At 46.3% G+C, this 17367-nt stretch overlaps 1 protein-coding gene and 1 long non-coding RNA gene across 4 annotated transcripts in view; one reads left to right on the top strand and one right to left on the bottom strand.

Annotated features, from left to right (window-relative positions):
* The window catches only part of LOC140848375 (uncharacterized), a 127295-nt gene that overhangs the window by 23223 nt on the left and 86705 nt on the right, over positions 1–17367 (bottom strand). For 2 of the 3 annotated variants that reach the window (XR_012129143.1, XR_012129145.1), the window contains one exon: positions 16141–16183. This is a non-coding gene — a long non-coding RNA (uncharacterized lncRNA). Of the gene's footprint in view, positions 1–12763; positions 12965–16140; positions 16184–17367 lie in introns of all 3 variants that reach the window. The other variant, XR_012129144.1, reaches the window with a different exon arrangement.
* On the top strand, positions 9624–17360 carry LOC140848374 (carbonyl reductase [NADPH] 1-like). The gene is made up of 3 exons (XM_073231389.1): positions 9624–9995; positions 10558–10662; positions 15578–17360. Exons 1-3 carry the CDS (start codon positions 9707–9709, stop codon positions 16069–16071), a joined length of 888 nt encoding a protein of 295 aa, XP_073087490.1. The 5' UTR covers positions 9624–9706; the 3' UTR covers positions 16072–17360.

The following is a 17367-nucleotide window of genomic DNA, read 5'->3' as shown; positions in this document are numbered from 1 at the left end:
CTATGACTGCTTCTGGGACAACCTTCATTTTACCCAATGAGACAACTGCAAGGTCTACATAGACAAACTGCAAGACCTACATAGACAAACCAGGTCCCTGAACCTTGGTGCAGTTCACAGCCTGTGCTTTCTCCTGTAGATGTTGCAGCAGCCTAGGAACTGCCCATTCTAAATCTGCAAGAGAATCAGATCCTATCCCTTTGGAAAGACTGTGAATGACCCCTGCGAGGCTCCCCACATGAAGGCAAACTGTTCTTGACTTTCCTGCACTATGTCAATAGAGAAGACAGCATTAGCAAGGTCCACAATATGATGATATGTCCCTACTTCATTACTGAGGGTGTCCATAAGGGCTGCTAGAGAGGGGAGAGCAGGTTGCAAAGGAGGTGTGACTTTATTCAGTTCCCTGTAACCCACACTCATGCGCTAACAGCTGTCCGGCTTCTTCACTGGCCACACTGGGGAACTGAAAGGACTATGAGTGGGCTTTATGATGCCCACCTTCTCCAACTCCTATAGAGTACCTCCAATTTCCTTGTGTCCCCAGGTAATTTATGCAGCTTAGCATTTGTCACCCACTGAGGTACAGGCAGATCTACTGGTGGGTGCTGATCATGTCCCCTCAGAACTCAGTTTACTACACATAACCTCAGTCTGAACTCACCTGCAGTGTTCTGTAACCACAGGCCCTGCAGGAAATCAATCCCCAAACAGATTCAGGAATGGAAGAGATGTACACAGGATACTACTTTTGGCATAAAGACTCTATCCCCAATGGGTTTGGGGCTTTCTTTATTCTAATTGCCTTATGCCCATAGCCATCTATCACAGCAGGGTCCCAAGCAAATGCTTAGGGTTGCCAGAAATCACAGAACATTCAGCTCCTCAGTCCAACAACACCAAGACACATTGCTCATTCATAGGTGAACAATAACTTGTTAATTCTACATGGGACCTCCAGTTCCCACCCGATCCCCCAAGGTGTTCATCCCAACCCTCAGGCTAGCCGCAACACCCATTCGTCCCCCTGTGGGGCTGAGGACCAGACAGATCCTGAGTACTGTCCCCACGAAGTCTTGCAGGGGACACAGGCAGGAAATGTGGCTTTGGTTCCGGCTTCCATGTCCTGGACCTGAGCAGCTGGAAGCGCTACTCTGGCTTTAATTCATGCCACAGTTCTAACAAGATCCTATGGGCTACCCATCAAGTTTTTCTTTCACTACCCCATCCTTTATCAAACCAACCAAAATCTGGGTCCTCAAGACCTACACAGGCCCTTTGCACCTCTCCTTTCAGTCGTAACCTGTACTTCCTTTCGTGCTCTTATTGTTTCAACAGCTTCCAGATTTGCTATACTATGAGTAGCCTCACAATGAGTCTCCACTATGTGTGTGGCAAGACAGTCACTAGGGACCCAAGGAGAGATGGGGGAGCTGTACGGAGCGTGAGATTTCTCATGCCTATGGTCAACAACTCCTCACTGGGGCCATGGAGGTCATACTATAGATGATATTATTCATGCCCAGTTCCCGTGACACCTCCTGGAGCTCTGCACATGTTTTCCAGCTAGTGGGTAAGTATGGTAAATCACCCTGATCATGCCAAACTGCCCCGATGGCTGCTGTAAACCAATCCACAAGTGCCTGATTCCCTGAGGTGTCGATGGGCATCTTGCAACTGCTGCTGGAGGGAAGGGAGAATCATCAGGGAAGCCAGTCAACCCATTACAGAACCCAACATAACAATGTTCTCCATTCCTATATCCCAGAGACACAAAAGCCATGTAGGCAGAGATTCCAACAGCTTGAACTGAAACCGGATGCCCGTGTCCACCAGCTCATCCTGCAAAAAGGCACAGGCATTGAATCCTCCACAACATGGGGACAGTGCGGTTCCTACCCCTGAGGTGCCCAAAGTTGTTGCTTCTTTATTTCCTTAATTACAACCAGGCAGCCTTTAATGAGGGAGTGTCTGGTGCCTTGGAGTTGGCCTCAGCGACAGTGTGGCCCTGGGCCCCACCCCCTTACCCTCTCCCAACATCTGCTCTACCATCTCCGGGGCTGAGGACACTGCTCCCCCCTCCCCCACACCCCCTCCCCTCCCACAGGACCTCCTGCAATGCAGATTCTCCTGCTGCCTCCTCCCTCGCTGCTGCTCAGGAATCTTCCAGGGGCGTCACTCTCTTCTCAACAGCTGTCTGTGTCTCATGACGGCATCCTGTAGGCCATTGCCCAGCTCCTCCAGGCAGTGCTTCAGTGTGTCTCCCTCCTGCTAAAGTCTCTCTCTCCCCTCAATAACCCTTCCCACTACCTCGAAAAACAGACATCCCAAACCCCGGATGCTACACAGCCACTCAGGGCCTCGAAGCAGTCTCCTACCTCACAGAGGGCTAGTTAGACAAACTCCAGTGTCTCCACACGTCCCCCAAACTGGGGGGGGCCCCACTGCCCTAGGAGGTGCTTTACCCCAGACCCATTCCCCACTAGGGGCTCCCCAACTGGAAGCCCCACAGATCCGGCGATCCCAGGGAAAGCTGCACCCTACACCAATGCAGACACTGGGGCCTCCCCACCATCCACAGGGAGGGGTCGGGGTATCTCCCCACCACCTCTACGGGCCACCCACCCAAGGGTCACACCCATGAAGACAGACTTCACATTCAGAGGTCCTGCCAATTACCATCAGGTGTAACTCCGGGGGTGGATGGGGGGAATATTTTCCCCAGACGGGACAAAATACCTTTGAAACTGAAATCAGTCAAAGGGAGAAAAAAAGTGGGAGAAACCCGTTTATTGCCCACAAGCAGTCATCCACTTCTACTTGCCCAGGTCTGTCATGACCCGGCTGCACGAAGGGGCCCTCCCCCCATCCTCTCTGATTCGGATATGCCCTTGTTCCCCTGTGTAATTACCCACTGACACGTAGATGCACTAAGGCCAGGTGACAGATTCTGGAAATGGGGCAGTTTTACCCACACTGACTCACCTTGAAGGAAAGAAGAAACAGGAGGCCTCAGCCTTTAGCTGCTATGATGCTCACCAGAACCCATTTTTGTGAAGCTTCTCAAAGTGCGGCCTGACCTCCAAAATCAGAGTCCCCCACAGCTGCTGTGGCCAGAGTCCTGCACACTCTCCACACCAGGGGCCACAAACCCCACCCAGCCTTTGCATCAGACACCTGTATTACATTGGCTCCTGGGGTTCTGTAACAAAATGCCTGTCACCTTCCAGAGCAACGAGCTGGTTTCCGGGAGGGCCAGCAGCCCCTGGAGCAGGCCAGCCACGGTGGGCTGGGGCTCATCCTGAACCACTGCCCTGTGGCCATTAGCTCCTGTGGAATCTGCAAGGGGCTCTGTGGGGAGGAGGGCACATGCCAGGCATAAGGTACAACAAAATCCCCCAGGATTTATAAACCTATGCAGCCAGATAACCTTTGCTTTATCATGGATCAGAACCATGAAACTCATCCACATTTTCCTTCTGTTAGTTTGGACTTTGGAATAGTTTGGTGAATTTGTAACCATTTATGAAATAAACAGGAAATTGCAAGGAATGATACACAGAGATGCCACTATGCGCCTTTCTCTTAGCCTTCCTCTGTGGAGCCATCTTACACAGTATGCAGCATTGAGGAGGCAGGATATTAAAAGTGACACAATGCAGTTACCTGGGACCAGACATTTTCTAGGAGTCATCAGACCTTATAAGAAAAACAATTCTGTCTTTGAAAGTTTCCCACATGCACACTGATTACTAACTCTGCTTTCTCTCTCCCCTAGTCTACTGTTCCCATCACCTACATACAGAGGCAGATGTGACAATTAAAACCAATGTTTTCAACACCAGAGATGTCTACACAGAGCTGCTGCCAATAGAGACCTCAAGGCGAGTCAGGCTGGCAGTCCCCATGGGGCATCTCTGGCAGGATCTGGCCCCTTGCCTCTGACGTCATCTCATGGCCCAGCCACTTCTCTCTGTTCTGCAACACTGGCCCCCAGTGTCTGTCTCCTCAGGGCCCAGCACCCCCTCCTCAGGACAACACACTTGTCAGTGGCCATCAGTGCTCTGTCCCCTGCACAACTGCCTCTTTCGCATCCCCAGGTCTTCAGTCAAGGGTCCCCAGCAGGTCCTTCCTTCCTCCCTGCCTCTCTCACACGGGGTCTCTCAGTGGGCCTTCTTGTCGTCTCTCCTCCTTCTCTCTCTCTCATGGGAGCATATTCAGGAGAGTGGAACCTTCACAGCCCCAATTTATTACAATCCCCAATATGTGTTACCTGCCCAGAACATTCCCAGACTCCAGACACACATACGTGTCTTACTGCCAGTCAGTCTCGTCCTGACCATCCCCAGAACCCACCCCATGAAATTCATTTCCAAAACACACTCATCCTTTCCCCAACCATTTGGCATGTGACTTAATCTACCTGCAAGTCCATGGAGGTCACACGCACACCTGTTATTATCATTAGCCAGGTCCCACAGGCCTCCCCCTCCACCCCAGCTCTACAACACATGCTCACCTGGGACAATTGTAAACGCTCGTAAGGCACCAGCTTCTTGAGTGTTTTCCTTCCTGAGCCTTCTCTGTACCATCTGCAGGCTTACTCCCTCCCAAAGTCCTTCTAGTGGATGTCCAAGACCTTAGCATGGTTTGTATGTCTCTCTGTCATGTGACCTGGCTTCCCCAGGTCGTGTTAACTCCCCTTCACTGTAGCTGATATTTGGGACAAAACAGTCAGTTCACCTAAATACTTTCTAGCTTCATCCACATTGTAGCATGGATCACTGCATCATTTCTTTAGAGAGTGGCGCTTACTAGGCCCATTTTCCACTGCCACTCTCAAGTACCACATAATCACTCCATTAGTCAATGCTCATAAGTTGTTAAAATCCAAACACAGAGAAAAGAGAACGCAATCCAGTGCTCTGAGCTGCTTTGATTTCCCTTTGCTTGAGAGGGCTGGCAGCCTTCCAACAAGATGCACTGCATTCATCTTGGAGCTGCCAGCAAACCAATCACCTCTTGCTTGGTCATCACACACATGTTCAGAACTCAAGTCATGCTAATGAGCAGGTCCTTACATTCCCCTTAGTATGTTTCTGTATAAACGCCTCATTTTCTTATGCAACTTCTGGGAATGGATTTCCCCATTCAAGCATTTCTCTGACATTATCTGAGACAGTATGGGTAACACAAGTTTCAAGACTGTATCATGTCTTTCCTGCACAAGGCAGTCTTCACTAAAGCTCACAGCAGCTGGTTATTGCCTCACCAAAGGACAAAACCCCAGTGACATTGGTATTTATCATTTGTGTGCACTCTTTCTACGTAACAACAGCTGTTGAATTTTAGGAAGACTGGTGAATGTCTCTGCCATGGTGAGCTTGGTAGCTCTTCAGCAGTGCAGCCCAGAAGTGAAGCAGTAATTTAAGACTGGGACCATCACAGAGGAGGAGCTGGTAGTGCTTGTGAGCAAATCTGTGGATACAAAATTAATACAAAGAAATCTGTTGCATTCCTATGCACTAATGATGAACTAGCAGAAAGGGAAATCAGGAAAACAATTCCATTCACGATTGTATCAGAAAGAATAAAATACGTAGGAATAAATCTAACCAAAGAAGTGAAATACCTATACCCTGAAAACCACAAGACACTCATAAGAGAAATTAAAGAGGACACTAACAAATGGAAATTCACCCCATGCTCTTGGGTAGGAAGAATTAATATTGTCAAAATGGCCATCCTGCCTAAAGCAATCTACAGCTTCAGTGCAATCCCTATCAAAATACTGACAGTACTCTTCAACAAACTGGAACAAATAGTTCTAAAATTCATACAGAATCACAAAAGACCCCAAATAGCCAAAGCAATCCTGAGAAAGAAGAATAAAGCAGAGGGGATCTCGCTTCCCATCTTCAAGCTCTATTACAAAGCCCCAGTAATCAAGACAATTTGGTACTGGCACAAGACCACTGGAAAAGAATAGAGAGTCCAGATATTAACCCAAACATATATGGTCAATTAATATACGATAAAGGAGCCAAGGATATACAATGGGGAAACAACAGCCTCTTCAACAGCTGGTGTTGGCAAAACTGGACAGCTACATGTAAGAGAAATAAACTGGATCATTGTCTAACCCCATACACAAAAGTAAACTTGGCATGGAACAAAGACCTGAATGTAAGTCATTAAACCATAAAACTCTTGGGATAAAATATAGGCAAAAATGTCTTGGACATAAACATTAGCGACTTCTTCATGAACATGTCTCCCCAGGCAAGGGAAACAAAAGCAAAGATGAACAAGTCAGAGTATACCAAGCTGAAAAGCTTCTGTACAGCAAAGGATACCATCAATAGAACAAAAAGGTACCCTACAGTATGGGAGAATATATTCATAAATGCCAGATCCAACAAAGGGTTGACATCCAAAATATATAAAGAGCTCACTCACCACAACAAACATAAAGCAAATAATCCAATTAAAAATGGGCAGAGGAGCTGAATACAAAGTTCTCCAGAGAAGAAATTCAGATGGCCAACAGACCCATGAAAAGATGCTCCACGTCGCTAGTCATCAGAGAAATGCAAATTAAAACCACAATGCGGTATCACCTCACACCAGTTAGGATGGCCAACATCCAAAAGACAAACAACAACAAATGTTGGTGAGGATGTGGAGAATGGAGAACCCTCCTACACTGCTGGTGGGAATGTAAATTAGTTCAACAATAGTGGAAAGAAATATGAAGGTTCCAGAAAAAACAAAAAATAGAAATACCATTTGACTCAGGAATTCCACTCCTAGGAATTTACTCTAAGAATACAGCATCCCAGTTCAAAAATACATACGCACCCCTATGTTTATCGCAGCACTATTTACAATAGCCAAGAAATGCAAACAAACTAAGTGTCCATCAGTAGATGAATGGATAAAGAAGAGGTGGTACATATACACAATGGAATATTATTCAGTCATAAGAAGAAAACAAATCCTACCATTTGCAACAACATGGATGGAGCTTGAGGGTATTATACTCAGTGAAAAAAGTCAGGCAGAGAAGGACAACTTTCAAATGATTTCACTCATCTATGGAATATAAGAACCAAGAAAAAACTGAAGGAACAAAACAGCAGCAGACTCACAGAACCCAAGAATGGACTAACAGTTACCAGAGGGAAAGGGCCTGGGGAGGATGGGTGGGAAGGGAGGGACAAGGGGGGAAATGGGGCATTATGATTAGCACACATAATGTAGGGGGGGGGCTCATGGGGAAGGCAGTACAACACAGAGAAGACAAGTAGTGATTCTATAGCACCTTACTACACTGACGGACAGTGACTGTAATGGGGTGTGTGGTGGGGACTTGATAATACAGGAAGTCTAGTAACTATAATGTTGCTCATGTAATTGTACATTAATAACACAAAAATTAAAAAAAGAACTCATATGGCTCAAAACAATAAAAACCAAAAAACCCAATAGAAAAAATTGGCAGAGAACCTGAATAGACATTTTTTCAAAGAACACATACAGATAACCAAAGGCACATAAAAAAATGTTCCATATCACTAATCATCAGGCAAATACAAATCAAAACCATAGAGAGATACCATCTCACATGAGTCAGAATGGCCGCTATCCAAAAGACAAGAAATATCAAGTGTTGGCAAGAATGTGGAGAAAAGGGAACGCTCCTACACATTGGTGGGAGAATAAACAGGTCCAGCTTCTTTGGAAACCAGTCTGGAGGCTCATCCAAAACCTACAGTTAGAAACACCAAAGACCCTGCCACTACAGTTCTAGGAATTTACCAGGAAAATAACTAACTCCCTGACTTGAAAAGATATTTGCACCCCTATACTTAATGCTGTATTATTCACAGTAGCTAAGATATGGAAGGAACCAAAGTATCCATCAGTAGGTAATGGATAAAGAAGAGGCGGTGCATAGACACAGTGGAGTATTATTCAGCCATAAAAAGAAGGAATTCTTGCCATTTGCAACTACATGGATTGACCTAGACGGTACAATGTTAAGTGAAATGAGCCAGGCAGAGGAAACAAATACAGTATGACTTTACTTACACATGAAATACAAACAAGACAGATGAAGAAAACAGAAAAAGTCTTAAAGACACTGGGAAGTGACAGGTGGTTACCACGGGGGAGAGACTGAGGTAAGTGGGTGAGATACATGAAGGGGATAAAGAGGCACAAAATCACAATCATATTTAGGTTAGTCATGGGAATGAAAGAGAACATAGCACAGGGAACACAGTCAGTAGCTCTGTAACATCTTTCTATGTTGTCAGATAGTAACTACACTAGTTGGGTGAGTAAGTAATAACATGGAATATAGTTGAATAACTATGTTGTATTTTTGAAACCCATATCGTTTATCAAACTATATTTCAACAAAAAAGGACAAAGGAAAATGGGCAGGATGGTCGTAGGAGTGCAGTGAAGATTAAGTGCAGGGACACAGATGCAAATGTTGGAAGCACACAGGAAAGTAAAGCGTGCGATAACTTGAGAGCCTGGAAGTGGCCCTAACACAGCAGGGCAGTGACAGGGAGCTGCTCCCTGCCTCCCACCAAGTCCGGCCCCTCTGGGCCTCGGGGAGGGAACCCCACTTCCCTCCTTCACAGAAGCAAACAAAAAAAGACTAAAAGACACCTCTGCTCTCAGGATTATTTTCACTCTTCAACAGTGATTTTCAGATGCATGGAAATAAAAAATGATGGTCCTCATAATAAGGCAAGGCCCTTATTTTAAAAGGGAAGTTACCTTACCAAGTGTCACCTCCACAGAATTAAGTTCCTTCCTCTTAATTTATTGTTGTGCATTGTCATGGAAAGAAAGTCTGTGTCTAGATCAACACCTGATCACAACAAGGGCTACCTTGCTCATGTATTCAGGTCCCACAAAAATGACTTTATCCCTTAATTCACTAAAAACAACACCTAACGACACATAACACTTATTAAGTAGGACCTACAACACAACGGGAAGTCTGGACGTTTACCAAACATAGGGATTATGCAACCATGAAATGACACATTCCAATCAACCACTTAGTACCCAGGCAGAGCTCATACACATTTCCTGCCACCTGGGGCACCTAGGCTCACACTGGGGACCAGCCCCGCCCACAGCACACGTCCCATCACAGGACCCACTGTCCCTAACTCTGTCTCCTGAGTTTCTCTCTTCCTAAGGAAGCCCAGGGCTCACTGTCCTCAGAACCGCTTCGCGGGCCCAAGTCACCTCACTGCCTCTTGGGGAAGAGCAAGCAAACCCACTCTGCAGGGGGATGGGCCCGACCCAGCCATCACTCCGCTCCCGCTCCCCAGGGGTCCTCCCAAAGCAGTGTCCCTCCCCTGCCCTGACTCTCACCCTCCTACTGAGCCCTCGACAACCTGTATTGCTTTGGGGAAACACACCTCTTCACCCAGGAACAGTTCTTGGCACAAAGAGAGGGAGACCAAGAGAGGGGGCAGTGGGAATTGTCCTGGCATATTTGGCTCCTCCTGGGCAGGGAGGGACTCAGGCGGGGCTTCTTTCTCTGTGAATGACAGAACTGCCTCCCAGGAGTCAATATAAAGCAGGTTGTCTACACTGGGACCAGGCCACTGTAACACTGTCCCCTCAACCTCTTTGGCTGCCTTCAACGCCATCAGTCCCACACAGCCCAGCCATGACATCCTATAGCCGAGTGGCGCTGGTCACTGGGGCCAACAGGGGCATTGGCTTGACCATCCTGCGCAGCCTGTGCCAGCAGTTCTCAGGGGACGTGGTGCTCACGGCGCGGGATGCAGCACAGGGTCATGCGGCTGTGCAGCAGCTGCAGGCGGAGGGCCTGAGCCCACGCTTCCACCTGCTGGACATCTGCAACCTGCAGAGCATCCGGGCCCTGCGGGACTTCCTGCTCAAGGAGTACAGGGGCCTTGACGTGCTGGTCAACAATGCAGGCATTGCCTTCAAGGGTAAGGAAGGGTTGGGTGCTGGGAAGGGACCCCTCTGTGAGGCTGTCCAGCCAGAGTGGGCTGGGGATTCTCTTGAGCCACTGCAGTGGGGCCTGTAAGTCCTGCGGGATCCAGACGGGCTACCTAGGGAAAGACGTCACACTTTGGGGTCAGAGGTACTCGAATCCTCCAAGAATTGCAAGGCTTTTGGACCAAAGGTGTTTATATTTACATGAAGTGGACACTTAGGACCTCCTCCATATGTCTGCAGTTTCTGTTAAAGGGACTGTGGAGCAGTTTGGTAAATTGGTAACTTATTTAAAATAAACAAGAAATTGAAAAGAATAACACACAGAGATCCCATCCTGCACACTTCTCATTGCCTTCTCTAATGGTGCCAACTTACACAATTTCTAGCTTTAAAAAGCCATGAAATTGACCTTGACACAATACTACTGTCTGAACTCAGACCTGACATAAAATAGACCACATTTCACAGGCAGGAAAATAGACTATCTTTCTGTAGAATTATCCCACATGGCTACTACTTAGTAAATCTGTTCTCATACTCCTATAACAACAGATGATCGCACAAGCTTACATTTTCAAGCAGAAATGACAATGAAAACCAACTTTTTTGGTACCCGAGATGTCTGCACGGAGCTGCTGCCTCTCGTGAAACCTCAAGGTGAGTCTGGTGAGCAGCCCCCACGGAGCGTCTCTGGCAGGATCAGGCCCCGCTGCCCCTGACCTCATCCCCAGCCCTGCGCCCTCTCCCTGCTCTGCTACACTGGCCCCTGGGGTGTGTCTCCTCAGGGCCAGGGGCGCCTCTCCCAGGACTACACACTCATCAGTGCCCTTTGGTGATTCTCTCTGTGGCACAACCGCCTCTTTCTCTTCTTCGACTCTTCAGTCCAGCTGTCCCGACGGGCCCTTCACTTGCTCCCCGCCCCTCACGCCTGCAGGTCCCTGAGCATGGCTTCCTGCCCTCTGCCCTCCCCGCCTGTGTCTAGTGTGATCTTATTCCAGCAAACAGAGCCTTCTCCACCCCAATTTATTAGGCCTTCCAAAACCCTGTCAGCTGCCTAGAACTTATCCAGATCTTGTGACACTCAATTATCTGTTACTGTCAGTCAATATTGTCCTGACGCACACCACACCCCTAGAATCCTCCTTACATAATACATTTTGAAGTACACTCATCCATACCCAAACCTTTTGGACTCTGACTTGATCCGCCCCCTCGGATGCTAGCGCTCACCATAACCACCTCCTATTATCATTAACCAGACCCCAGAATTAGCCACCTGAGTTTCTCCCAAGGCCTCCTCCTCCAGCTCTACAACAGATGCTTGGATGTCATTTGAGGCAATTGGAACCCTAATAAGGGACGCTTCTATTGAGGCTATTCATTCCTGAGCATTCTCCATACTCTGCATGCTTACTCCCTCCATAAAGTGCTTTAGGAGCAAAGTCCAGGCCCTCAGCATGGCTTGTAGGTCTCTCTCTCATCTAACTTGCCTTTGTCCCGGCCGGTGTTACTTCTCTTTCCCCAGGACTAATAGACTGAGCAAAACAGACTATCATGTTACTTTGGAGGTGACCTCCTGCAACACCCACCCCAAGGTGTGGCATGTGATGGGGAAACACCACCCCTTAAATACACCAAATAAGATGTGCAAATACTTTGAGAAAGATTAAAGCTCTGGCTTGGAATTGACAATATGCATGTACAGTCTGTTCTGAGTTCTTCCTAGTTCCCTGTACTGTCCTCCTGGAAAGTTCTACTGTATCTTCATGATTTGGCTCAGTCAGCCCTCAAAGTGCAGCTCTTTTGAATGTCACCCTGACTCTTTCATTCACCCCAACACCTGAGAGCAGGATGGAATTCCTTGTGCCGCAACCACACATCCTGTGTGTATTCCTTTTAAAATGCATACTAAGGACTTCTGATGATTTTTTGTTTGTTTTATTTAACTGACCTGCGGGAGTTGTTGCAGGCTCTGTCCTTGTCGCATTTGGAGGACAGATGACACTCCTGACCTGCCAAATCAGCCTTAAATGAAAGGATCAACAGTGCCTCTCTAAAGCGGGAGATAGTGGAAATGGGAACTCATGAAATACTCTGTGCATTAGAGCAAGGTTTTGTAAACTTTTGAAGAAGGAGAGTTCTGCCATCATTTCAGGGGTTCATGGATTCATGAATTCATTAGTTCACCTTGAGTAGAGAGTCTGGGAGAAATCCCAGCTGGGAAACCACAAGCAAATACTGCCCCTCTCCCCACATTCCAGAACCAAAGGTGCACAGCGCACTCTGGGAGGGTTTGACAGAGGCTCTGAGGTCAGTAGAAACTTTCCAGAATGAGACTGTTCCATCTGGGCTTTGATGGCAAGGCAGGAATGGGTCGAGATCGGGGACCTTGACAATCACTGAGGAAGAATACATGTGGATTTCTTTTTATTATTTCCTTCTTTAAACAAGAGGTATTCTGAAATAATTTACCACATAAAATACAAGAACCTACAATGTCCAGGTACCCATGACAGACCTTAATGAATCCATCAGTATCCTCCCGGTTCACATAAACTCGCCATCATTCTGAACTTGAATAACAGTGTTAGGCTGCTCTTCATTTTCTCCTTCAATTATACTATACATTTATTTTTAGTACATAAGGGAAATTGTCTATGAGCAATTCCTACATTGAAATTTGGACACTCTTATACATCAGATATTAGCTTAAGGAGTACTAGGAGGACATAAATGGCCTCTTTAAGGCTATACTTACCAAGTAATCCTTTGTGGAATCTGTAATCAATCTCAGTTTGAGAAGGGCTGCTTCTCAACTTCCTATGGTCCGAAAAATCCACAGGAGGAAGCTGGGATGAAAACCACATTGCTAAAGGTCTCTTCCACTTATGACAATTTGTGGTTTAGAAGGATGGGTGGGTGGATATATCCTGATGCAGCAGGCTGGGTATTTTATACACTGTCCAGAAAAAGACATGGGGTGTCAAGGGGTCTCAAGGTCAAGTGCACAGCCGGATGCAGACTTGGACGTGTGGTCTCCAAACTGATTGCTTTTCCAAGGATTCCAAGGTCCTCAAATCTCTTATGCCAAGAGTCTCATTTGTCAAGTGAAACCTCACCCAGCCAGTCCAGAGGGTCAGTCCATGGAAGGCCTCAACCTATTTGGGGCCACGATGTTTCCATTTACTTACCCTTTCGACAGAAAACATGGCTTCCCTAAAGTAACTTTATTGATCTGATAAAATGGATAGACTGCATCAACCATAAGCACCACCAGAGAATTGGTCCTTTTTAAATGGTGTCTTGCTTTTGCCTCCATCAGAGTGACTATTAAAAGGCAACTGCTTTGCACACACACACACACACACACACACACACACACACACACACACACACACACACAAACATAAGCAAAATAATGCCTGGATGGCCCATAGTGCTTCATGGAGGATTGGCTCTGCTCAGGCCAGTAGAGTGTCTATGAAATGCCCTGTGGCAGCCATGAACACATTCCAGAGAGAAAAATATCTGGATGCAACTCCTGCTGTGGAACCTCCAGCAAGTGCTTCCAGCTTCTGTGTGTGTTTCCTGTCCTGAGGTGTCACACCACAAGGGACCACAGTCTCACCCAGCTGTGTGGGGACACCCCCAGAAGGCTCCTCTGTCCCCACTGGGAGTGTGACCAGTGGGGTGAAAAGCTTGGGGGAAGAGAGACCTGGATGCAGCCCCACATCCAGGAATTTACCACAAAGCCCTGTGGCCTCCCAGTTCAGGCTTCCCAGTGCACACAGACAAGTGTTTTCACAGCTGGTTTAGACCTCCTGGGATGGATGATACCGAATAGAGAAGAGGTCATCCCTACTTCATACAGTATAAACAGCCCAGAGAGAGTTGCTAGAGTTTCTTCATCTCCTGCCTAGACCTAACGCATGGGGGAAATTGGTGTGAGTCTGTGATTGCAGCTGCATTCTCCTCTTCCAGTCACCTGCTCCGGCTGACTCTCCTGCTGCTTTATTTCCCTACATCCCTTCAAGTATTTTTCAATTTTTAGTCAAGACTCATATGTTATTTTTTTATGAGTGGCTAAGCAAAATTTTAGAAAATGACATACATTCTAGTAGGACCTCTAAGTGTTTCGTTCTACAACATTTGACACAGATTCAATTGATTTTTCCAATTTACATGATCTACGGGAAAGGGAGGTCACAAAATATCGACCCGGTTCTAAATCATTCATTTTGGTAGATTTTTGGCAGTAAGTAAAAGTTTATTTCCTTCACTTTAAGTATCTCTAAAGATGTTCTACTGTGGATCATATTGCCATGGATTATCATTTTTACTTAATTTTTTTGCCCCACAACTCTTTTAGCGAGCTGGAGATCACCGTTCTCTGTTGGTGACAGCCTTCCCTGAGTGTGCACAGCAGAGAGACAGCTTTCCAGGCTCCCTTGTCTCTATTTGGTGGTGTGCTATCATGACGCTGTTATAATATTTTACATATTTATCTGAATATGGAAATTAAAAGCTAATTCCCATAAATGTTAATATAAATTCAACTTTATGAATCCTAGTTTATTTTCCAAAATTGTTAGTGAGAAATGTTGATTTGCTTTACACTTTTAACAGCTTTATGAAATATAATTTTCCTACTTAAACTCCACCTACTTAATTCTACAACTCACTGACGTTTAATATTCATGCTCAGTTGTAGAAACATCACCACATTCAAGATTACAGCACTGCAATGCGCTAAAAAGAAATCCTGGGCCCTTTAGCCATCCACGATCTTTTCCCACATTCCCTAAGCAGGCACTATTCTGAATTCTGTCTCAAGATATTCTTGGTCTGGACATCCCATGTAAGTAGAATCATATAATACATTCTTGCGACTGGGCTCTGTAATTTGGCACGATGTGCTCAAGCCTCATAATGTGGTAGCATGGGGCAGCAGGCCATTCCTTTTTCAAGCATCCCTTGAAATGTCCACGTTTCCACTCCCCCATACCACGACCATATTATCGGGCCCCTAGTCACAACTCACGAGTTCATAAAACTAGACAGAAAAGCATGCCACTCAGTCCACTGAGCTGTGTTCTTTACCCCGGCTGGAGCAGAGCAGCCTCCTTCCAAACCAGGTGCTGTGCATTCACCTTGGAACCACCATCACTAAACCCATCGGCTCTTTCCTGATCAGGAGACACATGTTCACGGAGCACTGACACTGTGGCTATAAGGTGCACAAGTGGACTCAAGCTGCCTTAGGGGGAACAAAGCTGTCTTCTCATGAATGCAAAAAGCACCTCCATTCAACCCTTAGCATGTTCATTATACACATTTTCATTTTCTTCTGGAACTTGTGGGCACTGCCCTCCCATGAGAACACTTCCTGACATCTTAAAGTGATACTTACAGCAGGTTTCAAGATGGCATCATGTCTTTTGCAAACACAGGCCATCCTCATTAATACTCACAGCAGCTTGTAATGATCTCTCAAAGGACAAAACCCACACATGCATTGTATTTCTCAATCTTATGCCTGCCTTTCCACTTACTCATATCTGTTGAATTTTAGGCAGAGTGGTGACTCTCTCTAGCACACTGTGCTTGGTAGCTCTTAAACGCTGCAGCCCAGAACTGCAGCAGAAGTTTACAAGTGAGACCATCACAGAGGAGGAGCTGGTGGGGCTCATGAACAAGTTTGTGGAAGATACAAAGAATGGAGTGCACTTGAAGAAGGGCTGGCCTTCTGTGAAATTGGTTCCCTATGCAGTGTCAAAGGTCGGCCTCACAGTCCTGTCTAGAATCCAGGCCCGGAAACTGAGTGAGCAGAGGACAGGGGACAAAATACTCCTGAATTCCTGCTGTCCCGGATGGGTCAGAACTGACATGGGGGGACCCAATGCCTTGAAAAGCCCAGAGGAAGGAGCAGAGACCCCCGTGTACTTGGCCCTATTGCCATCAAATGCTGAAGGCCCACACGGAGAGTTTGTTTTGGAGAAGAATGTTGTACAATGGGAACCTGGCCTAGAACTACCTGCATGGCTGGAAGTGTATGGTGTGCTGTGATTGATCAAAAGGAAAGGAATACTGTCAAAAATATCCCAGCACAAACAAAATGAATCATGGAATACTCACTGTGAGTGGGATACCAATTCTGTGAAGTCTTTCGTTATTTCATCTGCAATAAAAGGGGTCAAAAAGTGGGGAGATTATAATAATGAATGAACAACTTAGATGAATAAACGGTTCTTCACAAATGTCTGTTTGTGCTGATTGTTTACATGCCAACCAGCTCAGGGAGCTAATGACCTAAAGGTTAGGCCAGCACAAGGGACAGAATAACTCAGGGGTCAGCAAACAGTATAGAATGAGCCAGATAGAAATGACATTCAGCTTTGTAGGCTACATGGAACAGGCCTGATGCCTAGGTCACCAGCCTCACGTATTATAACCTGCAGGAAACCAGGGAGAGAATGCATAGGTGTGCTTTCTTTAACACCAAACTGTTTGAGGCAAAAACTGTAGCAAAGTGTAAATTCTGAGGGGGCCTTTGTAAGAAATATACATCCATGAAGGAATCTGAGGTAATTTGGGGAAGTATGAGCATGGACTGGGTCCAACTTTCATAATTATTTTTCATTAGACATATGTAAACTTATTAGAAAGGAAAGTGATGGCCCCTGAAGCAAGGATAGGGTCCTTATTTTAAAAGGGACGTTGACCTTGCAAGTTTCAGGCTCAACAGAGCTGTGAGTTTCTTTCCCCTAATTTGTTTGTCTAAACTGACATTGCAATAAAAATAAATTTCTGTTAGGACCTTTGAATCTCTGCTGCTGGTCTCTTTTTTCTCCAGAGCTTAAATATAGTAGCTTATTATATGTACCATTTCTTAACTCTGACGTGGAACAAAACCAATAAACTTGACATTTTGCAGATTTAGGGATTATAGAATCATGAAATGAAGCAACCAATCACTGGTCTGGCACAGAGTTAGAGCTCATACATACCCCTCCCACCTGGAGCACACCTGGACTCCCACCAGGGCATGAACCCTGCCCACAGTGAAAGTCTAATCACAGGGCCTATGTTCTCTAACTCTCCTTCTTGGGTTTCTCTTAAGGAAGCACAACGATCATTTTCGTTCCCAGAAACACTTAACCTATTCAAGTAATATCATTGCATCTTAGGGAAACCAAATCCATTCTGCAGCAAGATGGGCCCACAGCCTAGCCAATGATTCTGGACTCCTCTTCTCTGATCCCCTTTCAAAACACTTTCAGCTGAACTGCCTAGGTACTCCACCGTACACTGCGCCATCGGTACCCATGTGTTGGTTTGGGGAAGCATGCCTGTCCAACTCTC

The sequence above is a fragment of the Manis javanica genome, chromosome 3, assembly GCF_040802235.1.
Source record: "Manis javanica isolate MJ-LG chromosome 3, MJ_LKY, whole genome shotgun sequence".
NCBI classification, from domain to species: Eukaryota; Metazoa; Chordata; class Mammalia; order Pholidota; family Manidae; genus Manis; species Manis javanica.
The sequence above is the reverse complement of the archived record's forward strand: the minus strand, read 5'-3'. Positions and strand labels throughout refer to the sequence as shown.